The sequence below is a fragment of the Anguilla rostrata genome, chromosome 6 (assembly GCF_018555375.3).
Source record: "Anguilla rostrata isolate EN2019 chromosome 6, ASM1855537v3, whole genome shotgun sequence".
In the NCBI taxonomy this organism is placed as follows: domain Eukaryota; kingdom Metazoa; phylum Chordata; class Actinopteri; order Anguilliformes; family Anguillidae; genus Anguilla; species Anguilla rostrata.
In genome coordinates this window covers 4,124,854-4,150,725 of record NC_057938.1, presented here as the reverse complement: position 1 = coordinate 4,150,725, position 25,872 = coordinate 4,124,854, and the positions used below count along the sequence as shown (strand labels likewise).

At 46.3% G+C, this 25,872-nt stretch overlaps 1 protein-coding gene across 3 annotated transcripts in view; it reads left to right on the top strand.

The window, feature by feature from the left end:
• Window positions 1-25,872, top strand: part of LOC135258275 (BMP/retinoic acid-inducible neural-specific protein 3-like) — a 113,605-nt gene that overhangs the window by 35,059 nt on the left and 52,674 nt on the right. For 2 of the 3 annotated variants that reach the window (XM_064341659.1, XM_064341660.1), the window contains exons 2-4: window positions 4,513-4,834; window positions 18,736-18,926; window positions 21,806-21,987. In XM_064341659.1, the coding sequence (XP_064197729.1) occupies window positions 4,563-4,834; window positions 18,736-18,926; window positions 21,806-21,987 (645 nt within the window). In that variant the 5' untranslated portion in view covers window positions 4,513-4,562. Of the gene's footprint in view, window positions 1-1,541; window positions 2,852-4,512; window positions 4,835-18,735; window positions 18,927-21,805; window positions 21,988-25,872 lie in introns of those variants that run through there. The other variant, XM_064341658.1, reaches the window with a different exon arrangement.

The following is a 25,872-nucleotide window of genomic DNA, read 5'->3' as shown; positions in this document are numbered from 1 at the left end:
AACCCGCTTATGTACAGTGTTCTCGATCTACCCGGATGTTTTGTTTTTTTAATTTATAAATACCTATCTAGATGGATCTATTAGTAGAAACTCATGAAATTCTGGTTTTTGGTCCCTTGAAATGTCCCTTAACAGGGTTTACAGAATGATAATCCAGCACAGCATTTAACAGAGGACAGCGGGGACAGGCTGTCAAGACTATGATGTCCCTCCTTTGACAGGCGTCAAGGCAGGCCCCACAGGTTGGAAATTGTTGTGAGGATGTGGGGTTTGGATAATGAGGGGAAAGAGAGAGGAGGGGGGTGGGCGACGGGAGGGTGTAGATTTTTCTGTTCTCTTTGTTATAACATCGCATTGAATTCCGGGCCCTTGCTGCTTGCCTTAGGTAAGCAAATATAAAGGCACTGACATTATGCAAGATGCCCATTAAATGTCAAGGCTAAATTCAGTACTTCTTCCATTGTCTCTTTGGCATTTCCAGCATGTCTTATGTATTTATAATTTGATAGAACCTCGGGAGAGGCAAAGACCATCAGACCTTACATCAGAGGCGTCGTTTTTCACGCTGAAGCTTTTCTGAAAGGCACATTTCACACCCTGAGCCAAAGCCAGCTCAGAATCTGTCTTACTGGGGGAACAAATTTGCTGTTGGCGATTTTAGATTTTAAAAAAATATTTTTATTTTTTTTGTTTTGCTTTGTGTCTGGCCTCCGCTCCGTGTGACGGACAGCGTGAAACGTGGAGAAGCCGGTTAATTTGGGCCCCTGGTGATACCACGCTTTAAAGCTGTTTGATTCGTTCTAAAGTTGTTGGATTCGTTCTGAGCTGAAAATTAAGATGGGGCACGGCTCGAACCCCCCTTCACATCCCCCCCCCCCCAACCCCAACTGACTTTAAACACAACAAACCCTCGATGAATGAATTTTCCCTGCCAACTCAAACCTTACTGTATTAAATCTCTTATCTCATACTCGCCATGGCAGCACCGATCCCCAGCACAGAATGGTAAAAATGGGGGGGTGTGCAAGGCATGGGGGGGGGGGGGCATAGGGGGCGGGGGTGGCTGCACAGATGATCTAGGAAACAGGCACAGTTCCAGATGTTTATGAGAGATCTCTCCGGTGGATGCACAGACCGCAATCTTTTTTTTCCACTTACAGCAGGATGAGCAATGCGTGAAATTCGACAGCAAATTGGGCTGCGCCTCCGACAGGAACAGAAGCAGGCAAGAGTCATGTGGAGAGGATATGGAGAGGAACAGGCCAAGTGGGGCATTCATATACAGCCACTTAACAAATAAGCAAAATGCATTTCAGATCACTCAGTTTTCAAGTAATCCTCTTTTCTTTAATGTCAACAAATATCTATCGCAAAACTTTCTGAACTTCTGAATTTTTTTTTGGTGTTTCACATTGAGGCGTAGGGCCATGCAGAAATAATTTAATATTTACAGTAGATTTGTCCAGTGCCATGTACTAGCTTTCGACGCATGGCATATTTTAAAGTGTGGTACTATTCAGGCTAGTCGGCTTGAATACTTCCTGTTCCAGACTTCCTGTTTCTTTTGCTATCGCTCAGGACCTGACGACCTTCCCTCTTCCAGCCCGTAATTACATTTCTCTTACTTCCAGTGAGATTTCAGCAGGCAGAGATTCGGGGAGAGAGAGAGAGAGAAAGAGAGAGAGAGATGGAGGACGGATAACAGAGAGAGACAGAACGGTGTGAGAAAGGAGAAAGGGGAGAGGAGTTTGGGAAATGGAAAGAGGGGAACGAGATGGAGAAATAATGATAGGGCGATTCGCAGTGGAGGAAGGCGGATGATGGAGACTGTGGGAGTGAGAAAAAAGGGAGGAGAGAACAGGAGAGATATTTCTGCAGGAAAAGTGGATATAATTACATTTCTTTTATTAGAGCCACCAGTTTGAGAGAAAGCAAGAGAGAGAGAGAGAATAAGATGCACCGCACGGAAACTGGAACAAGGAGAAAAATCACCTATTTTGGGACCACATGACTTCCCGATAAAGCTCCCTGCCTGCTATCAGTTTACAGATACACGCTGCGGAATAAATCATCCCCAGGAGCACATTTCTGTTAAGTTCTCTTTCATTTTTTTTCATTCAGTTTGGGGAGAGAGAAAACACTTTTTATCTACCACTTTCAGCCTTTTTGGCTTACGCTGGTGCTCAATGCCATATGCTGTCAATGGCCTGGATTCAGTCAATATTTGAATTTTTTTTTTTTTTTAATAACATTTTATAACAAATAAACGTTTATAAGTCATATTTATTTGTTAGACGTGTAAGTGCGCCTGCTCTAAATGTTCGACTGCGCACTGCAGCTTTGTCACGCAAAATTATTAATGCCGAACCTCCTGGGTATCCTGCTGTTTTCACGGACGCTTCCAGCACCTTCTCTCATAGCCATTATTATACAAAGTGTTTCTTTATTTCCCTGACCAGCCCGGAAGACAGGCCGAAAGCGCTGGAACAAAAGGTCGCACGGCATGTGTGCTGGCATGAATCAAAAAAGTTCGCGGCCTCACCCACACCGACCCTCCGGAAACATAATTGTTTATCCGCTGCTTCTGTTGGCGTAACGTCCCCTGGCCTCCATACGTTTAGCTGATACGATGTTTCCCGGCTTTGATATCACCGCGGCAGAGCATATTCCAAACAGTTTCCACTTTGGCTCCCACAATGCACTGCACTGTCAAAGGCACAGATCGTGGCACTGACAGAAGCAGAAGCTCTACTGCAAGCGAGACTCCGCGGCATGGGGAAATTAAATTTTAAAAACAGGTTTTTTTGTGACAGATCCGGAGAGCAGAGAACACAGGAGGGAACACTTCTTCGTACGTTAGTATACTTTACACACATAGTCATCCAGGGTGACTTCCTTAGCCTACATTTTTACTTTAAAAAAAATCCATTTTAAAGGGGGATATTTACTGAAGCTATTCGGGTTAAGTACTTAGCTCAAGGGCACGACGGCGGTGTGCCACCGGGGAATAAAATCTGAATGCTTCAGGTTAGGAGCCCAGTTTAAAACCCATTTTCAATGCCTCATCTCACATAGTCAGCCTCTCCAGAGCTTGCCCTAAATGTAGGGGAAGGCATGTGTTTGTAATGAGGCTTCTGTGTGAGATTAAATAACTTATACGGAACATCATTTTAGACTACCGGAGACCGATGTAGGCTGTGTAGTTTATGATCTACTCTCGCATGTGCAGTATTCTCTGTGCGTCTTGCCACACAAAATATAATTAAGGTATGATGTGGCATAAACATTCTCGGGTGTTTTTCCTGCAACGGTATTCTTTTACATGCTAAGTCGTTCTGGCTACGCACAATCTAGAGGCTATATAGCATTGTCATATAGAGAACCTGTCAAAACGAATTCATGGGTCAGCATAACAGTTTTTGACGAACTAAACATTTTGATTAGTTGACATATGATTTTTTTTTTAAATGGGTACTTTAATGGCCTTTTTTCATTTATTTATTTATTTTTGAACCGGCTTTGCAGTTTCGACACCAATCAGTACATGAGCTACAGAGGAATGCTTCAGAATGCCAGTGATTCATGACATTTTCAAAATGCACACGCGACAAACGGAGAAGACTCTTAATGACTGAAACAACGTATGTGACATTTTCAAAAAACACTGGGCTATTATGGGATGCCATTTTAGCGCAGAAGAGAGGGCCCGCTCATGCTGTGAGCTCATCGATCTCTGAGTACTCTCGAAAAATAAGAATAAAGCTAAAACATTTGATGACGAGAACAGGTCAGGCTGGAGTACTGAATGGGCATTAGCACAGAATAGGCGTCGCAAATGTCACCCTGATCGAGTCAGCACCGGGATGGTTCACTATGAACACGCAACAATAGCTACGCGCCCAAGCGTCGGTTTGAGGGAAGACGGGGAGACATGGCACTTCCTACATCTCCATATGAATTGGTCTCTAGATAAGCTTGTGTGCTTGTAATGCTTGACGTTTCACTGAGCGAGATGAGCATGGTCCACAAGTGTGTCCCCCGCCAAAGCTGAAATGAAACCTACCGCAACAGTTTTGCATATTTCATTTAATTTTGTCTGCTGTGTGCATCATACGGGACTTATCTGCAGACGTGCACTGTGCTGTAAACAGGGAGTGTGTGGCCTGCCTGCTCAGTTTAAAATGAATAGCAGAGCCCTGGTCTAGTACCTAGCCGAGGGTCAGGCCTGGTGTTGAACCCTCCAAAGGCCTCTGCTTCCATTATAATGCCACGGGGAGCTGTTCCATGAACAAACAACTCTCAATGGGGAAAATAAATGAATAAAAAATAAATAAGTACTGCCTACAGTGTGATGTTTACATATAACTGATTACCGCCTTGTTTGACTGACAGTACTCAATGGGCAATATGCACTGCGGACCACTTTGTTAACTTCCTTAATGTCAATCAAATCCCGTTTCGCGATGCTGTGCCTCACCTCCTCTCCCCCTCTCTCTCTCTCCGCCCCCCCAGGTCTGGAGGGATTGGTAGAAGAATGCAGGTCCCGTGCGCCCGAGGGCAGGATGGCGTTGCGTTGGCAGAGTGCCGCGGCTGGTAGATGGTCGCTGTTGATGCTCCTATGGCAGTGGACGGTGCTGGGCCACCTGGGCTGGGCGCTGGTCCTGGCGGCCGCGCCGCCCGACCTGAGCCCCGCCCCCCTCTCCGGCGTCGGGGGGCCCGGCGGCCGGCTGGACTGGCTGCTGTCTGACAAGGGCCCCTTCCACCGCAGCCCCGAGTACACGGAGTTCAGGGAGCGGTTCCAGCAGGGCTTCACCACCCGCTACAAGATCTACAGGTGAGCCTCCTTCTCCTTCTCCCACAATGCCTTGCCCCAGAGGTGGGCAACGACGAGGGCCGTGTCCGTATCTGGTTTTCACGGCAACCTCTGACCTTAATTGCTTAATTAGCCGTAGCATTTGCAGCGTCTGACATTTCAGCTACGTTCCTTGATGAGCGCATGAACGACTGCTGAAGACTGTTCTTTTGTCCATGTGTGAAATGTTGTACTGAGATCTAATCTACCGGTGAACCAGTGTTGGTGTGTATACAGCCACTTAGCTCATTTAGCCTGGGTAATTGGTGGAAACAAAAATGTGCACACACACACCGGCCCTCCAGGACTGGAATTGCCCACCGCTGCCTTACACTGTATAACTACAGATTAAAAAAAAAAAATGTATGGCTCGGTTTCAATCAACATTTGTCCTTAAGCTGCATGTGCTGGAAAGCTCTGTCACAACATACTGGAGGCTCAACTGAAAGGCTGTTTTATGGCTGTTCAATCAACATTTGTCCTAAATTTATACTTGAAAATCAATGCAGGTGGGAGCTTTTTTTCCCCCCCTTCGCTCGCAGTTTAAGGCGTTATGTTTGTGATTGCCGACCTCAAACGATGCTTGTGACGACCAAAAAAACAAAACAAACAAAAAAAACAACTCACTTTTTTATTTGAAAGTCAGAGTGAAGGCTGAATGTTGATTGAATCCAGGCCAGTGTTTTAAGTAACCGCAAGAGCTGATGAAGCCAAAAGAGGAGGCCCCCGCCCAGGTGACCTGCACTATATCACGACGGTGCGTTCCAAAGCACACACACTGTTTTAAAGGGCGCTTAATCAAATACAGCTTAATTTCAGACTGAATATGCTCGGCGCACGTCAAGTCAGCAGGGCGGGGGTTCCTGAATTTCCATGTCGAGCCCTTTATAAAACGTTCTGCGGAAAACCGTGTCACCAATCAAAATGACTGCGCCCGCAGGGGCGACCTCGAAGGACCTCTTGTGTCCGCGGGCTTCGTTCCAGGCGGCCACTTAAAACCCGGCCGAATCGAGCTAATGGCGGCCTTCGTTAAATGAAATTGGGCTCGCCTCCCAGTCCGACGCTATTAGGGACCTAAACGGAGGGAAGTGCTAAATGAAGGAGCCCTGCATTAATTTGCCATTTTAGGACGGTTTTTGAAGCGAGCGGACGTAGCAGGGACCGCGCTGCTCGATTTCGTACACCCTTTCTGACGCCTTCCTGGGGGGGGGGGCGTCACTGATGGGATTGCACGGGAAGGAACATGTCATGTGTCTTAAGCAGATAGAGAAAGAGTGGTCAGAGACACCAACCCCTGGTTCGGGAGAACCACAGGATTCTGCTGGTTTTTACTCAAATTAAAATAAAAAAAAATCAACCAATTGGCCTATTCAGACCTGAGAAACCAGGTGAGGTGAGTTAACTGTGTTATCGACTGCTTTAATTGGTCAATTAAGGGCTGAGCATCACGGAAAACCAGCAGACCCCTGGTCTACCAGTGGAACCTCTTTACCTGTGGCAGTAAATTGGAATCACTTCGCACTGTATGGATCGAGAGAAAATCAGACTGACTCACGTAAACAGTGTTAAATGCAATACCCTTGGGACAAGGGTAATAAATTAGCGTCTCCCTATTTATTCTATTCCGCTTATGAAACAGAGACTTGAAAATGTCAAGAGATAAAAGACATGTCTTCCAGGTTGAATAGCTCAATTGTTTCACATTACTAATATCTGACATTTCAAAAAACCATTCTGAGCGGCGAAACGCTGTCAAAACTGAAGTCGTCTTGTAAGTATACAGAAATAGTCTCGCAGTTTTCCGTGGTGAAACGGTTTAGTGTGTCATCTCTTAGCTGTCACGGATCAACATGACAGCCATATCCCGTGGCACTGCATCAGCTCCATTATACTGGCACTCGCCGATAAACCAGAAGTGGTTTAAAATAAAAAATAAAAAAGAAGCAAAAAAAGCACACTTTTAAATGAAAAACAACCTGTGAATCTGAAGGCTGCGACAACCTCGGCCACGGCAGAAGGTTATAGATATTTAATCATTTCTTTTCCAAGTTTGGTGCTTTTTTTAAAAAATTAAATAACTTAAATCAACACAAAATGTGCTCATTCAAATGTGCTCATTCAGTGCTTGGCCATGGTCAATGCAGTGAATGTATACCCTTATTCTTCCGTATTCCTCTCATCTTTTCTCTTCTGTGCCCGTCTCTCGCTCGAGGCGAGCCGGTTTTCCGCTGACGGCGTCGGCGCTGTCGTTTTGAGTCTCGCGGCGGGCCGTCGTCGACGTCGGGCCAGGGGGCGGCTGCCGTTCCCCGCGCCGCCGGGTTGAAGGACGGCAAACAGCTCTGGACTCCCGCGCCCGCGTCGTATCGCGCAGTCAGCGGCGTTCGGCGCCGTTTCACGAGTCTCGCTGGGGGGGGTTTTTTTTTCTCGGCGGGCCGCAGTCAGTCCACGAAGGCGCTCGGAGACGAGGCGAAGCCGGCGCTAAGCGGAGCGACGCTCGCTCGCCCTGTGATCCGCGAAAATCGCTGCACCCCTCCCGCGGGCGGAGATACGCTACCTCCATCGCGCCCCGTCTGACGACGACGGCCCCCGCAGACGCGCTTGAGCGGGTGTGAATGGCGGAAGCTGGGCGGTGACACTGATAGGCCGGATCGCGCGAGCCCCTTCGCCGCTCACGCTCGGCGCGCTTTGGAAACGACGGCGGCGAGGACGGGACGCACGCGCGCACGCACGCCGCCCTCCCTGACGCCCGCAGGCAAGCCGGTCCTACGTGAGGCGTGAGGCGCGGATGTGTGTGAAGCCACGTTCTCCTTGCTTTGTGAAGGCCGACGGCTGTCCTTTTTTTCTTTTCTTTTCTTCTTACGTCCGTATGAAAGACTGCGCGGAGTCCGTCGAGCGCGGATATTCCTGTCCGCTCGGCGGCGCGGAAAGGGGGGACCCAGTGACCCCCAAATGGTCTTAGCGGCACGGCGTTTACGCAGCGAAGCGAACGACGGGGGGGGGTGGGGAGGGGGGGGTGGGCTTGTTAAGTGTTCTCGCCTTCCTGCCTTCCTCGGGAAGATTCGGGAGAGTGGCGGGCGTCACGCCCCAGTGTCAGGCTTCGCGAAGGAAATGATGCAGGTGCAAGTCGACCTGCCGCCAGCAGGGGCGCCGGCGGGCAGGCGCGTCGCGGCTTTTTTGTTTTTCCCTCCCTGTCCCCTGGCAACGGTCTCCCTCTGGGAAAGCGAAGCGGGCTGAGAGACTCCTGCCAGCGAGCTCACAATGGTCCCTTAATCACACATCTGGGAATAACGGGCTTTTCTGCCTTCTGAATGGAACGAGCGTTGTGGCGAACAATTTGCCTTTTTTTTTTGTTCCCAGGGCCCGGGGTATCCGGCAGGGCCAAAAGTAGATCTAAAGTAGATTCCGGAATGGCGAAATCAATGTTTGCGCCTCTCCAGCCCAATCCCCCTGGAAATAACATAAAAGCCAATGAGCGAGTTTGTCTAATTCCTCTTTCGCGATAATGACAGAAACAACGCGCTTTGGCTGAAGAACATGGCAGCCAAATGCGTTTCCTTTTATTTTCTCCTAATTTAATTTCTCGTCTTTCTCCCCCCTCAGAGTTTTTAAGTAAGTGATTGGATTTTTGTAAACCGAAGAAGATAACAGCTGAGGAGTGACACTTAATAAAAGACGAGCCGCGTGTGTGTGTGTGTGTGTCTGTGTACATGCGCATGTGCGCCTGTGGGTGCAGGGGGAGGGGGGTCATTAAAATGATCCACTTTCATAGCAGTTAAGTGTGCGCATTTTATAGATGCTGATGAGGAGGATGTTTACCAGCGGGTCAGTGCCGTGGAAACTGGCTTTTCCGGGGGGGGGGGGGGGTTCCAGAGGGGTGATAGATGCGTTGCTAGCAGAAACAGTGCCTGGGGTCCTTTCTGTTTTTGCAGTGCCCGCTGTAGAGGCAGCATGACTTCCTATTGGGGCCCCAGCGGGCACAAACCCAGTCCCTTGTGGGGGGGGGGGAGTGGGGGGTGGGGTGGGGGGGGGGCAGTAACTTAGTAACGCTCGGTTCCAGAGGCAACAACAGGACCTGCTTGTCAGTTCGAGGGAAAAACATCCGCATCCCGTGTATTCCCCCGCGCACATCGGCCGCCAAACAGCTCGCGGGGTAAATCCGTCGAGCCAGGAGCGGAAGGCGCGGGGTGTGATGCAAACGTTCCGAATAATGACATCGGTTTACCCTTTTTAAAGCGGTCGCCGCGGCGACACTTTGGAATGAATGACTAAATTACCTGGCAACGGAAGGCTCCCAGCCACGCAACCCGATTAGCCAAATAAGTGGGGGAAGGGGGGTGGTGGCGGGTGGTGGGGCTGGGGGGGGGGTGGTGCTTCTGTGCTCCGCTGACTTGATGCAATTTCCCACCACAATCACTCAATTAAAAATGTTTCGGAGACATTAGCCGGAATTGCATTGACCAGAATCGAATTCCGCTCCCAGTACAGATGCTCGGGTTTACGAGTTCGCCGGAGTTCTGCTGACGAGCGCGCTTCTACACTTCCGCGGATAAAAGTTTTTGCTGAAATCGTGGTTTTGTCATTTTTTTTATTTCATTGACTTGGTTGCATTGTTTCATAATCTTTCTTGAGAAAAAAAAAATGGCTAGAGCATAATCTTTCTAGATACTATAAAGCCAAAGCCTCTTCAAAAAGGAGGTTTCAAAAACAGCAGACGTTCGTGTTTTTGTCTAGTAAGCATATCCGTCTTTGAACGTTGCCTTGAGAGGGTACAAAAAGTTTTACTCAGAAATTAAAGACCCATCATTTTTTTAAAAAGATTATGCTCAGGAGGTGAATATATATTTTTTTATTTTAGGTTAGGTTTTGACTAGAAGACTACTATTCAATAAAAATGATTCATTCACTTTAAGGACAATGCAATTCAATCTAGCTTTTCTTTTCTTTCTTTTTTTTTACATAATTCACTTAAACTGGCCTTGTGCACAAAAAGATCTGCCTAATATTAAAACACTCAGGGTTGCCAGACTGATTTTTTAAATCCATAAATGTAAGGGATTATAAAAATTCATAGGGGAGGTTTTACAGTAAAAATGTGTGGATTTCAAAATGGAGGAATAGAAAACAAGTTATGAGAAATTTGTATGGAAGTTAATTGAAGATGGGGAATTAATTCAGGCACCTGGCAACATTGAAAACACTAAAGTTTTGTGGTGGCAGAATGAGATTTGATTAACCCTATAATTGATGGAGTGACAATGATATGCCAGTAACTGACTTGCACCAACTTGCTCTCCACAGAATTGCATCCTTGATGGCATGTGCTCCTGCTGCTTGTGTTTCATTATCCATTCTCCCAATTTCAGCAATCCCAGTTTATTTTAAATAAATACCACATGTCATACTCACAGGAATATTTTGAGTAAATGTAAAACAAACAAACAAACAAATAAATAATTAATTGTTGAATTTAATCATAATTAATTTGTGGTCCATTTTATAAGTAATGAAATTCTTGCTTTCAAAACCGGGTGCATACGATATGCACAGAGTTGTTTTGATGTAATGCTAAGTAGAAAGGTTACATCTATGGGTCAAATTCTCCAGAGACCAGAGTCAAGCTATCTCAATTATCAATAATAGAACTGTTTCCAAATAGTAAGAGACCGTTTTGCTTCATGGTTCAATCGCTTGTGTGTTATGGAAGGATAGCGAGAAGCATGGCTACAGCAAGCGAGTATTTCTGAACTCAGTATACAGTAGGTAGCTTCGGTTTATGTTCCAGTTCCTGGTTGCTGATGTCTCAGATCTTCAGTCTCTCTCCCATAAATCAGCCAAGAGGCCCTAACTATAATGAGCTCACAGGTCTGCCTGTTAAGAAAATATCTATCTGGCAGGTGAAAATGAAATTGATTAAACAAACCACAGAAGTCGCAGCAGTGAAATCCAGGTGCGCTAAATAACTCAATTATTCATGGCCTGGATTTAAGCTTGCTTTAGTCTCTCTTTCCCCGGGAACACGGTTTTGTGAGTTCAGCAATCGGCAAAATCCTCCTGGCAATCTGTGTTATATGAGGGTAAAAAAAAGCTACATTTGCACCCGGTGAAGGAGTGTTGCACACCCAGCTTTTTTTCTGTGTCCATTAAGTTGAGAAAGGCTATCAGAACTTGGAAGAGACCAATGCTTTTTAATCATTTTCATTCAAAATTATGATATTGCACAATACTGTGATTTCTCAAATAAAAATATTATTTAAATTATATTACAGTTATTTATAAGTACACATGTGCCTACCCAGCTTACCGTACAGCAAAATGTGTTCCTTGTACATTCTGTGTGTGTCCATTCTCAATGAATTCAAAAAAAGCCATGGATATAACAAGGTTTGGAAATCTCACTGTCAAATCCAGGGTCTCTTTTTTTTAACTTTCCTTTTCAGGAAGACCTTCATGCTAGCCACCTGCCGTTGTCAACTATGCCACGGCGATGCTTTAAGTCAAAAAACAGAAACACGTTGACATTAATGGTCCGTCCTTCCAGTCCCCATAGCAATTGCTGTGTCGGCAATAACGCTAGGCCCCCACAGAAAAATCTAATTGAATTGTTCATGCTGGTACATTTTAAAACAGGGCACAGCGTAACTGCCGTATGCTAAGCCGTGTTTGTAATAATATGGTGGCTTGTTTTAAGTGCATGTGCCCATTAAACCCAGGATGCCATACGCTTCCCTTCATCCCAGTGCTCTTCTCACGCTAGCTCGCCTTCCAATTTTTTTTACTTCCGATTTTTTTTAAAGCTGGCCACAGCAACAGACATGAACGCTTTTACACCTGCCAACGCTCGCCTGTCGAGCGTGTGTTTTCTGAGTGACCGACCATCTGCATTCATTGTGGCATGTTTCTGACCTGCCCAGGTAACACAGGTGAGAATTAGCCTCTAGGCTAACTCTGGCACAGTACAGTATGCTGAAAGCGTGAGAACAAATTAACAAAACAGATGCGCATAATGTGCCTTAGGCCATGTAACGCACAGGACGAGGCAGCCTTAAATCAACTCATTTTACTCGATCGGTACAGTTTATGCCTTATTTTGGGCTTGTGTAAACTTATGTGTGTTAAATTTGGTGTTAAATGAATGCTGATCTTTTTTTTTACTCTGGAGGAAGCCAGTGCCTTGCTGTTATTGTTCCAGTGAGCTGCTTTATGGAGAGCTGCTAAAGCAACGTCAATCAAAAACAACAAAAAAAACAAAAAAAAAAGGGGAAGAAGCCAGAAACAATGCCTGATGCTAATTATGGATCCGCCACGCAGCTCTGGAGCTGAACATTTTTTAAATTTATTTTGTGAATGAAGAACTTGTGATGTATAAAGACTGTGGAAGATTACTGTAGCTAAGCGTAGACATTAATCAAATAACACACATAAATACCTAAGCGTAGACATTAGTCAAATAACACACATAAATACTTAAGTGTAGACATTATTCAAATGACACACGAAAGTACGGTTTGGGAGACTGTAGGCTGTCGGCTTTCGTGGTTTGGGTCCTGGGGGCCTCACTGCTAGCCAGCGCCCCCCTCTACCCAACGAAGCCGGATAACAGTCCTGGCGCCGTTTGGAACCTTTTCTTCTGAAACCGTATGTGAGGTCGCTGTAAGGTGTTGTTGATTTGGGCCCATTGGCTGTGGAAACACCTCCAGTAAGAAAAGATGACCTAGTGCAGAGGTGGGCCTTTCAACCTGGCATCATAGGTTGAGGGCGACATAGCTCAGGAGGTAAGACCGATTGTCTGGCAGTCGGAGGGTTGCCGGTTCAAACCCTGCCCTGGGCGTGTCGAAGTGCCCTTGAGCAAGACACCTAATCCCTAACTGCTCTGGCGAATGAGAGGCATCAATTGTAAAGCCCTTTGGATAAAAGCGCTATATAAATGCAGTCCATTTACCATATATGCCTGGAATGCTGATAGTTTAAAAAAGTACTGAAACTATGAAAAAAGCAAATAGAACATTTTTCCCAAAATATTCAACAGTCAAGTGCACCAAATGCATGTCAATGTTTGCAGAAACGGAATAAATTCATTTAAAAACCCAGATGAAGGGCAGTTAAACAAATTTAAAATGAAACTTCTTTGCATTATAGATCCGCCGGATGGTTCAAGCTTAATACTTTATGCCGTTCCAAAGAATTTTCTTTTCGCGGAACTCACAGTTTGACACACTTTCATCAGTACTCCTGATATTTGACTACCGACAAAATGGTGTTCTCCTCAGGGTCAGTCTCCAGTTAACCCAGCATTCTAATGGCTCACCTCATTTTGACTGACTAGAGGAGCGTCATGCTCTGTGCATCTGTAATGTAGGTCTGCCAAAAGGCCCACGTTTTTTTTATTCGCTAATCTCGGAAATGTGTCCACGGCCATTCAACGTCTGCTAATAAAAAAGTATATTTACAGTTCGTTTTTTTTTTTTTTTTTTTCCTTTTTCCCCCCCATCACTCAAAAAAGCCCTCGGCACTAAATTGGAAAATCTAATTACTGCAGCAAATGCAAAGACTTCCAGCGTGCAATTAAGCGAGATTCATTTGAACACAAATGGAAGAAGAAAAGAGAATCCCAGCTAGGCGACTTAAAGCAGGAGACCGCCCCCTGTGCCTCTGGTCCAGCACAGGCACACACACGCACACACACACACACACACACACACACACACACATACGCACGCACGCGCGCGCACGCGCACGCGCACGCGCACACGCACACGCACACGCACACGCACACCACACACACACACACACACACATGCGCGCACAGACACACACACACACACACACACACACACATGCGCGCACAGCACACACACACACACACACACACACACACACACACACACACACACACACACACACACACACACACACACACACGCACACACACACGCACACACACACGCACACAATGCACGCTGCCATTTAGCAAAACTGCGCCAATTACTGAAGGAGGAGCACGCGCTCATAAACTCTCTGTGCTTTACAGAGCATCTTTTACCCACTGTTTTTCCTTAAATGTGCAGGCTAAACAGTTTCATTTCAGTGAGAGGGGGAGTATTCCTGTGACGCGAATAAGGGGGGGTGGGGGGGGAGGGGGGGGGGGAAGCGGTACGCGGGCCTCGCTCTCCGCGCTGCGCTCGAAAGAGCGGGAGAACGCACCGGCAGCACTGCTGGGGGACGCCGGGGAGAAGGACAGGCCGGTAATTGCCATTCGTATTTTTAGCCGAACAAACCCAGCTCTGCATAAAACGAGATGCTGCTCTCCGCGCGGAATACAGAATACTCCCCCCCCCCCTCCTTGTATAAATAATTGATAAGTAACCCCACACCTCTGACATGGAGGTGGGGAGTTGGGGGGGGGGGGGGGTACAGTAATACATTCCTATTGATTTTCGGGTAAAAGCGATGTCAGCCACCTGCCCGAGGTTTCATACGAAGGAAGAAAGGACAAAAACAAAAAAAAACAAAAAAGTCACGTGAAGTCCGGTTGTGGGATTGGTCGATGCTGTGGGCCTCCTGGGTGCAGTTCTCAAAAGAAGGAAGTTTTTTTTGTTTTTTTTTGGTATCTTGATACCCGCAGGGCATGAGTTGTACTTCTCACGCCTTGGTTGAAAATTTCCTTCCGTAATGACATCCTGAAGGAGGCGTGTCTTGGAACAGTAGTGACGGATGACATCACGGAGGCCTTAAAATAGAGCGGCGGCTATGGCTGATAGGGGGGGGGGGGCGACGCGGTTGGCCCTGGCGATCTTCAGTAGACAGAGGAGCAGCGGCCATGTTTCTCAAACTACAGCCAAAAAAAAAAAAAGTAGTATTATTATTGTTTCTTTTATTGGATGCAAATATCTCAAACCCCCGCAGAGCTGCAGGTGCAATCAGCTCGTGCTAAAGCCCTTTAATTAAGACCATCCATCATCATTAGCAAGGGAACGGACAGCCTCCGCTTCACCTAATTAACTCCCCGAAAATCCTTCGCGGTAGGGCTGTGCCCCGCGGCTCGTTTTAAGAGCAGATATGAAGAGAGGGAGCTTTTTCCCGCCGCCGCCGCCGCCAAATCTCCCTCGATGGCGGAAAACGTTCTGCGTTAATGCGGGGAAAAAAAAGCCTTTGGCGGTCGTGGTCGCTGGCCTCCCCCGGATCGATCCTCTAATCATTGGCTGATTGAAAGCGGTCCCGTTTGGACCTCTCGGCAGACAGCCGGTACTGACAGACGAACTCCGGACCGACGCCCGCAGCTAAGGATACACCTCCTGGATAATGGCCACGATGTCAGGCTTTTGTTCGTTCGGTTGTTTTTTTTTTATTCTTTAAAGGGTTTTTTTTTATTTTAAATATTTGTTTTGTTTTTGTTTTGTGTTTGTGCTATAGCCTTGGAGTACAACAAATGGTCGCCTTGAATATAATGATGCAGGAAGCGACATTCGAACCGACATTTAAAGCTAGGCGAGCGACCATGTTTATTCTCGGCATGGTAATGGTCACGGAAAATCGCCAGACTGCTGTTGGCGGATCTTAATTAAATATAGCGCTATTCCCCTGGGAAATTAATTAAACTCTAAATGCTAATCTAGCATACAGCAGAAATGTAATGAAATTCCATTTTTTATAATGTCAAAAAAAGTGGCATGAAAATGTAAGGCATGCCATTTAAAACATATCCACGGTCCATGTTCTCCTTGATAGACATATCCAAGGTGCTTCGGCACATTCAGACAAACTCACCCTGGGTCTTTGGGTGTACTTGAATAATGCTTCTTTTCATTCGCATTGTACATTATAGTACAGTGGCGTTGCTTGCTTATTCAGTCTGATCTGATAACAGCACCTGTGAGAGTCACTTCCAAAATGATTCAAACCCTTGATTAAAAATAAGCAGAATGGCCATAAAAGATTTCAAACACCATCATGCTCAAAAACAGGAAAATTGATCCCTAATCCTACTGTTCAGAGAAAAGGTTTAAACAAGAAAATGTATTACTCACAGACATGAGTCGTAGGATGGCCCTTCATGTGTAGCTTAACGGATGTGCCTGAGTGAAACCTGACGAACCAGCAGGGGGCGCTGCTGTGCAATGAGATGCTGTAATGGAACCCCCTCCCATCTGTGGGCCATGCCCATTCTGTGTCACCCTGTGGGGGCTGCTAGCCACAAGCATTCCTGGCACAGCACAGACTGTAAAGACCATGGAGGCCATCCGTGCACTGGAACGGTGCCTTAGCAGGATGACACACCCAGCAGCCCATTGAACCTGATTCTATGTTGTTACTCATTGTCTAATTTGATAATTTTAGTAAAAAATAAAACCATCAGCAGTTTATTTATTTTTTATTAATTTTATTTAATGTCATAGCATTGCCTCCATACACTTTGCGTTAAATTGTTTTGATAATGACACGGAGATTGAGTCAAGTATTAATTTATTTTGATTATAAGCTTGCGAAGATCGCAGATTGATTTTTCACAAAACCATTTGCTTCTGCATTAACAACTGCAACGATTTAAAGTCCACAAAAGATAATTTTGCAACATTAGCATTCTCATGCTCAGAGAGCTCAAAATTGTTTATGGCCAAAAGGTAATAACGGTTGTGAGTTTTAATGAAAATACACGCGTGTCTGCAAAATCATTACGTCTTGTTATTTCTAATCCCCCATCACACCTTCATTTGTGCGCTTGATTTTATGCGTTCCATCAATCTCCGTTTTCTCTGTTTGTGCTCTCCTGACAGATTTATTACTTATTTGTGCTAATTAAGGCTTTCTTTTCTTGCTGCAGAGGTAGGTTTAGATAGAATGGATGGGTAATAAAGATTCATTAATTAACCTAATTAGTTTACCTCAAAATCTCACTGTGGGATATTGTTTTTACCTAAAAAAAAGACATTTAAAAAAAGCATTTTTTTTCAACCACTTTCCGCACATGGTAACATTGGACTGCAGGTGAAAACTAACCTGCGGCAAATGTGAGATCCTTACTTAACCCAGCATCCTTACCAATCACTCAGTGCGGTTTACAATAGTTTACAAGGACAGTTCTTGTCCCCCGCTTCATGGCTGTTAGGCCTCCATGGATCATATTGATGATTGGGGCGTAAAATCTCCCTTTCTTCATGTGTCATAAAAACTTTATTGCCCATCCATCCGTCGTCTAGCTCGCTTATTCCTCATCAGAGTTGCGGGGGTTGCTGGAGCCTATCCCAGCACGTTAGGGTTTGGCGAGGGGCAGGAATACACCCTGGTACAGGTCGCCAGTCCATCACAGTTGCACACAGAGCACTCGTACACTCTCATACTCAGACCCAGGGGCAATTTAGACTCTCCAGCTAACCTAACCTGCATGTCTTTGGACTGTGGGAGGAGACCGGAGTACCCGGAGGAAACCCACGTTAGACACGGGGAGGACATGCAAACTCCACACAGAACGGCCCGGGTCGGGATTTTCGCTGTGAAGCAACAGTGCTGGCCGCTGCACCACCGTGCCGCCCCCAACTGCCAAATACATGTGGTGGTAGGGGGGGTAATATGGACTGCATGGTATACAACACCTTTGTACATTTTGTACATTTTTAAACATACTCTGTTTATCGATGTTGGAACTTGTTAATTCATCTTTTATTTAGCTCACACCTGCTAATGATTTGCAGAAGCTGCAAAGCAAATGGCGAGGTGCAATAGGCAATAAAGGTCATCTATGCTGTTCTTCTGACTGAAAGTAAAATATAAGTTTACTTTGTTCTGTATACAGTGGGAGAAAAATAGGATGAAAAAATTATTTAAAAATAATACAGAGTTTAGTACTACTATCAAGATCAGCTTTACCTGCAACAGAGGGACAGATGTTTCAAGTTAGCTTATTATCACCTTTTTTTTTCTTAAAAAATAACATAGGGATTTTATTAATAATATCAAGATCGACTTTACCAGCAACAGAGGGACAGATGTTTCAAGTTAGCTTGTTATCACCTTTTTTTTTCTTAAAAAATAACATAGGGATTTTATTAATAATATCAAGATCGACTTTACCGGCAACGGAGGGACAGATGTTTCAAGTTAGCTTGTTATCACCTTTTTTGTGAAACTAATAATGAAGTGTAATAAATTGGTAGGTTATCTAGCTATTCACCTAATTTCAAATGTACGAAAGAAGTTCTTAATTACTGTTAAATATAGGAACTTATAACCAACCAATAAACGGACTAATAAAAATGATCATAGACATGCAGTTTGCACCACTCACTTCCATCTATCAGTTACTTCACACGTATATGCACTGTAATAATGAGCATGTATTAATCCATTAGGCCGATGGGCTTAATGCAGGAAAGGTTCAATATGCAATCGAATTTTAATGTGCAAACCTTGGCAGTGATTTCAAATAACAAATAACATGAAATTATATGAAAGGACTATTACCTATATTTATTTCCAAGGAGTCATGTATTTTCCACACATTTCCTTATAAATGGGGTGGGGGGGTTGCAGCGCATATTTTGCGCACGTACCCTGATCAGACTTCAGCGTAATTGAGTGCGCTCTCGTGTTCAGCACACGGACCGTTCTGAATGAGGAATCGGCGTTCAGCTCCTCGACGTTAAGCATTGGCTCGCGTGGCTGAGATGAACCGTTTTCCCCCTTTGTGAGAACGGTGTCTCTCGCCCCGCCCGCCGGTCCCGTGCAAACAATCAATAGTGCGATCCAATAAGACGCAGGAATTAAATAGATTACGGAAAAAATCCCCGGTAGGCCCCTTGAAATATGACCTGTGTGCGTGTGTGTGTGTGTGTGTGTGTGTATGTGTGTGCGCTCGTGTGTGCATGTGTGCGTGTGTGTTGTCATTGCAGGGAATTCAGCCACTGGAAGGTGAACAGCTTGGCAACGGAGAAACGGGACTTTCTGAAGACCCCGTTGCCCCTGGCGCCGGAGTTCTTCCGGAACCTTCGGCTCCTGGGACGCAGGCCCAGCCTGCAGCAGATCAACGAGAACCTGATCAAGAAGTACGGGACACACTTCCTGGTTTCGGCTACGCTCGGCGGTAAGCCACCTCCACACCGGGTCTCCTCCCTCAGTGTTGCCATGGTGAAATGTAGGGCCAAACAAACCCAAATAATACAGCTGACCATTTTGGGTCAACGCTCCACAAAATGGAGTTTCCTGTTTTCATTTAGGATGGGTGAAGGGGTGGGAATGGTATGTGAATATCATCAGTGCAAGCTTTCCGGTGAAACTGCAGAAAACACACTCACCTCATGCCCTTGGCATTGATGGAGTGACATGTGACCATAGAAGGGCATGAGACTAGAGTTGTGCATCAGCCTGATGCCATAGAAACCTGGACAATGCTGGCTTGGCTGGCAAGGAGAAAAGCTGCAGTTCTGATACTGGCCATATACTAATCTATACTGTGGATACAAAAGATCTTCATAAATAGTTCTTGTTGGTACACATATTTTTTTACGTAAATAATAAATAAAATAGAAAATGGCGCTATATAAAGACACGTTTCTACTAAATAATTTCATAAAATTTTATCTCTAAATATATATGTACATAAGAGTAATTTCCTTATGGTTTAGTGTTGAGAAAATAAACTTAAAGCACAGTAAAATGTCCAGTGTTTATTCAACTCTAACAAGAGTACACAAGTCCAACAGGGACCACGTGTGCTCAGTAAGAGTCGATTAAACACCGAACATTTTTCTGTGAGATGGCCCCGTCCTTTTCAATTATCGATTTCCCCCCTGTTTCTGGGAGGAGGAGGAGGAGGAGGACGCTGAGCGAACAGGCGGAGGGTGCTAAGCTAACAGCCGAGATTGCGGCCCCAAATTGGGCCTCATTTATTTCCAGTTCCTAAGGAAACCACTCCATCTAGATGGGATCCTTAACTCAATCATTGTCGGGGAAAGTGGCTGTTGCTTTAATGGGACTCAATCACTCTTACGCCAAATTAACTGCAGCAGTATTGCAGGATTATTGCAAGCCCCACAAGGGCAGGATTGCACAGAAGGTCCGCTTTGAGAGTGTGCACGTGTGTGTGTGTGTGTACAATACGTGTTTGTCCACGTGCATGTTTGCCTGTTATGTGCATGCATGTGCACATACTATGTGTGTATGTAAGCGTATTGTGTGTATTCCATGCACATTTGTATGTATTTGCATGCATGTGCATACATATGTGTGTTTTGTACGTGTGTGTGTGTCTGCACACGTGCATACAAATGTGTGGGTTGTGTATGTGAACGTGTTTGCATGCATGTGCATACATATGTGTGTTTGTATGTGCATGTGTGCGTGCATCTGCTTCTGTGTGTGTGTGTGTGTGTGTGTGGAAGCAAGTGTATCACGCGCTCTTGTTCAGCTCATAGTTGAACACGGCGTGTGTCTGTGGTGTAAGAAACCCTTTGTGCTTAAAAGCTGCAGTTTTGAGGGGCGAATCCTTCACTCTCTCCCCCCTCCCCCCCCCCCCCCCCCGGCATTTTAAATAATGAATGAAACGCGCGGCCTCAGCACCGTTTCACAAACGTCCGTCAAGACGCTGCAGCAACGCCGAGGCTCAGATCCCGATGCTAATTATCATGTCAGTTATTGCCGGGAACATGAACTGAAGTCGGGGAGTCCTCAGTGACGGGAGAGAGATGAATGCGGTAGCGCGGCTATGGTGAGCCATGTTAATTAACAACTCCAGACCAGAGAGGGGCGATGAGGCGATTAACTGAATACTAATCAGCGCTCCGGCTGAATACGGCGGCGTCTGCACACGCGTGTGTGTGTGTGTTTATGTGTGTGTGGGTGTGAGCGTGTTTGTGTGTGTGGGTGTGTGTGTGGGTGTGAGCGTGTTTGTGTGTGTGGGTGTGTGTGTGTTTGTGTGTCTGCTTGTGTGTGTGTCTGTCTGAGGACGTGCATGAATGTATGCGCAGCACGTGCGTGTGTGTGTGTGTTTGTTTGTGTGTGTGTGTGTGTGTGTCTGCTTGTGTGTGTGCCTGTCTGCGGACATGCATGAATGTATGCGCAGCACGTGCGTGTGTGTGCCTGTGTGTGAGTGTGTGTGTCTGTCTGTGTGAGTGTGTGTGTGTGTGTGTATGTGTGAGTGTGTGTGTGTGTATGTGTGAGTGTGTGTGTGTGTCTGCGTGTGTTGGTGTGTCTGCGTGTGTGCATGCATCCGGATGCATATCTGCTGGAAGCATACGCCTTCTCACAACCCCAAGAGGGAGAGGGGAAGGCCTGATTAAGGGACTGCCACAAAGCCCTTTAGTTTCTCTCCTTAACAGCTCTGCCATATTCTGCGCTAACTTCCCAGGTGAAATTACCCTCCTGCACCATTGTACTACACGGCTGCTATTTCCACTTTGATTTAATTACGCTGTTAGGGACAGTACATTTGATGGCATAGTTTATGGATTTTGAGTTCATATCTTGCTCATTATTAGTAATCCCAGTGCATTAAAGCAGTCGTAGATGGCAAATGATAAAGAGACATTTAAAGAATATACATAAAAGGAAAACTGTGTGGATCTTATGCCATTATATTTGTGTTAATAGTAATGCTATTACTGAAAAAAATAAAATAAATAGTACAAGCAGTTCCAGCACATTAAAGCGCTTTCACCAGGAGAGTTTCAAGAGATAAACAGACGTTTGAAGAATATAGATAAAAGGAAAACTGAAAAGCTAAGGAAGACATTCCCTTGCCTCCCCTCCCCCTCTTCCCCAATATTAATTTTTATATTTCTTTTACTGGTAAATATTTAAAAAGGAAAATCAAGTAACAGTAAGCTTTGCCGGATGCCTTTGGGTAACGGGTGATCTTTGGCAGTGTTTTGGTGCTTACGGCCCATTGGAAAGCGCGCGGTTGACTTAGCGTGCTGAGGGGGCTGATGTCATGACCCCCCGGACTGCTTTGGGCCCTCTCCTCAGGGGAAGAGTCGCTCACCATCTTCCTGGACAAGCAGAAGCTGAGCAAGAAGTCGGAGGGCAGCGGGAACAGCTCGGTGGTCTCCCTGGAGATCCTGCACCAGCTGGCTGCCTCCTACTTCACCGACCGGGAGAGCACCCTGAGGAGGCTGCACCACCTGCAGATTGCCACGTCCGCCATCAAGGTAACCCGCGCGCGGCGGGATTCCGCCGTTGTCGGGGCGACCCGGCACGCCGCGTATTTCGGGGCTCGTTCGGACTGGAGGGCCAGGAGAGCTCCCGTCGTTTTGTTCCTCTAACCTTTGACCTGGGACACCGGGTCAGAGGAGTCTCTGGCCGGGGGTGGGGGGTGACATTAAGTCAATCGATGCCAACAGTGTAGAAAAGAAACCCAAAGCGGTAATTTTGGCCTCCAGGGCCAGGTGTGGGCAGGTCGTGCTTAGATAGATGCTTTCCAAGCAAACTGACACGGAATTAGATTCAGTTCTTCTTTTACCGAGACACTTAACACTTGGGCAGGTACCTCAAGCTGCAGATAAAACTGTCGAGCAGGGAAGACACCTTCACTACCGGGACGGCTGACAAGATCGCCCCCGCCGACGGGCGCAGAGATGTACGTCCGCTGCTGACGGGAACAACCTGCGCGTAACGCAGTCCGCCGTCGAGACGCGGTTAGGGGAAGCGTTCTAGAAGCTTCCGCCTGCGAGGGCGATGCACGCGCCGCGGGCAACCGGCTCACAGATGGACACCGGGCGACTCACACATGCGTCCGCCGTCATTTCGGAATGATGCCCCACGCCGTCGTTATGGTAACCGCCACACGTCCCGATAATTAACTCCCATCAACCGGGTGGGAGTCAGAAACCCACGCAGTCAACAGTAACTGATTAAGCCGAGGTATTTGCATGGCGCGCGCGTCGCTGTGCTCGGTTATGAGGGTGATTTCACCACCGCGAAAACAAATCCGAAAGAAAGAAATATACTGGGAAAATTAAGCACAGTCCAGAAAATGCGCCAGCCCATACCATTTGCAATTATATCTTTTTTTTAATGCGGTTTGAAGCAGAACATTAATTTTAAATAATTACATCCAAAAAAACTGACGCACGAAAATGGCAAGTAAAAAAAAAAGATAATGAGAGTTTAATGCTGCAGCAGAGAGTAATCCTGTGCCTAAAATGTAATAGTTGCTTCATTTGAGGGCCGACATTCCCTTCACTTAATTTCAAATTGCCTTAAAATTGTCGGGTCCATTTGGCTGGTGACAAATGTTTTTCACTAACAGAATGGCATATACCTACCGTACGATGCTGATGACAATATGATTTTGGTTCATCCCAATAACATCCTATCGACGTTTTGGAGGGAAAATACGTCAAAATATATCAAGGATGCCTGAATAGATGGGCTAACGTCCATGTAATTGATGGCTTTGCAAATGACGTTTTGCTTTTCTACAGTGCGTTGATTATCAAAGATGCATGCGCATGTAGCAAGCACATCGGAAGGGGAAAAACGTTCGAATCGTGATTACTTATATTCTTCACCTTGACGAACTGTTCTTTTCTGATGTACTTTCAACGCTTCACTAAACTTTGTTTGGCCAGCTTCTTTTGGAAACGTCTATATGCCAGGGTAACTGCACAGTAAAATGTTCAGTCTTTTAAAAAAAAATTTCTTTGAGGTTTTTTCAGCTTTATTTGACAGATCAGTGTAGAGAGACAGGAAGGGCTAGGAGAGGGAGGGACATGCGACAAAATGTTCAGTCTTGAGTCAACTTTTGCAGAGTACACACGGTCCCTATCTGACTCATGCTCAAGTGCTGTTCTGAAATAGGGCGGTGGGAGCTATAAAAATTGCTGTACTTACTACGTGGTGAAGCCAAAATGTGTAAAAAAAAATACCCTTCAATAAAAAAACTCAGAATCTACACTTTAACCACATGTGAACAGTCTCCATTTCTGTGTGAACCGGGAGCTGGAGCTGACCGCAGTCACAGAGAAACGCGGATCCATGGAAACGCCTCGATCGTCACGGCATTTTGCTCAGGGGAGGCGACGCCTGGTTACCCCGGCGATCGCAGGTCGGGAGTTCAACCAATCAAAATGCATCGCGGCAGCAGACACAATCCCGACGAGCGACCCCGGGCCAATGACATCCCTGCGCTCTTAAATCTTAAATTCCTCTCACCCCCCCCCCCCGTCTGACCAGTCGAGCGGCAATTAGGGGCCGCTTTTTAGTCTCGGTTTGTTTTTGTTTGTGTACACGGTCAGTGGTTCGCAAAAAAAAACAAAAAAACACGAAATTTGTGTGCTCAGATGCACCGTCTGCAAAAAGCTTTCTGCCCCGTACGGCAGAGATGAGACATGCACGAGTGACCAGGGTGAGGTTTTTTTTGAAGTAAATATACATGAAAATGAAAAGTATTTTAATTCTGAGCCGTGCAGTCAGGCGGTCAGACTTCTTTGCCTGGCTGATTTCTTGTCAGACGCGCCGGACGCCAGACTGAGGACGAAGCAGACGCGTGTTCATGAAGTGGCTCAGAACGAGCGTGACACGCTGGCCATAGGGTCCCCCGAAGGGAACGAAAAGAAGATTAGCTTTGGAAAAATCCAGCCGGCGGCATTACGGAGGGGGCTTATCTCTGACCCCGCGTTCGTGTCAGCGCCGTGTTTTTCCATTTCGGAGAGAAGCGAGCGCCGAACACAAGCTGACATTGTTTCTCTCGTATCTTTTTTTCCCGTTTTTTTTTTTTTTTTAAACCACTCCACCTCGCCCTCCCGCCAAACTCCCATCAGCCAACGGGATGGAAAGCGTGACCTCCCGTCTGCTCACTTGTACAAACAGCCGAGAGAATCATAACGTTCGGGGGCCTCCCTGCTGCCTCAGCTCAGCCGCCGAGTCGTCCCGCCCTTTATTATCGGTTAACAAGCTTTCAAAGCTCTGAACTAGCCTTTCACCCGAAACCCGCATGCCGTTTTCCTCTTAAGTTCCCATCGTGCAGAGATTCTGTGAGAAAAAATACACAGGTGGAGGAGGCAAAGGGAGTGTACGCTGGCTGAATGGCGCGCCATGTAGCGGCTAAGTGGATTTCGCACGTCGACTGCTAACGCGACGGACTACTGGCGCAAAACATCTCACCAACCCGAGCACAGTTAAGCTAATGGAAAAGCGATTCGCCCGTTGGCCAACTGTACAAATAGTTTTCAGTATCCGCTTCGGCTGATGGCCGCGCTCATCGAGGAACACCCATACCAGCGCCGAATACGCGGGAAGTGGTCAACACGCTAACGGCTGGCGGTGCGTCGTCATGGCGATAGCGGCTGGTGGTATGTCGTCAGGCAGATAGCGGCTGCTGAAAACACACAACAAAAAATAAAAATAAATAAAAATAAAAAAGGTGTGATCGAACATGTTTCAAAAACCCCATTATCCAGTTCCTAGACGAGAAGGCACCGGTGCTCGAAGACACTTGAAACTTCCGGCAAAGAGGCTCTCAAAACGAAATTTTTAAATCAAACTGCACTCCCGTTCTCAAACACCGCAGCCTGCCAATAGGTAGCCGGCTTGAATGAATTTGGACAGGTTCATAATGGAAGTATGTGTTGAGAGAGCCGACATCATATCAACACTTAATTTAAAATTTGAGAGTGGAAGAGGAGTCTCCCTCTTAACAGTCTTGGCTGCATCAAATCCTGTTCAGCGCAATATGAGTCTAAAGCCTCGATGCGTCGGGCATGCTCGAGTTCTGAAATTATCGCCCGCTGACTTCAGATTAAATTGGACGCATCTTGGTACTTATTCAAAAGAGTACGGGCTGCTCCTTTAAGATAGAAAAAAAAAAAAAATCCACAACAATTGTAGTGCTGCCCTTCTAGTAAACTATTTATGTGGCGTTCATGCGAAGATAGACTCCATTTCCCAGAGGCAATGCCTCCAATAAATTTGCACTGCCAAGATAATTGTCAACTGTCTGTACAGCAACGGTCTCATTTTCACGCGGGGAGTAAGGGTACCCCTCACCTGTTCTGGCTGGGAATTGAGCAAACGGCTGTCTGTGGGGCCCCCGG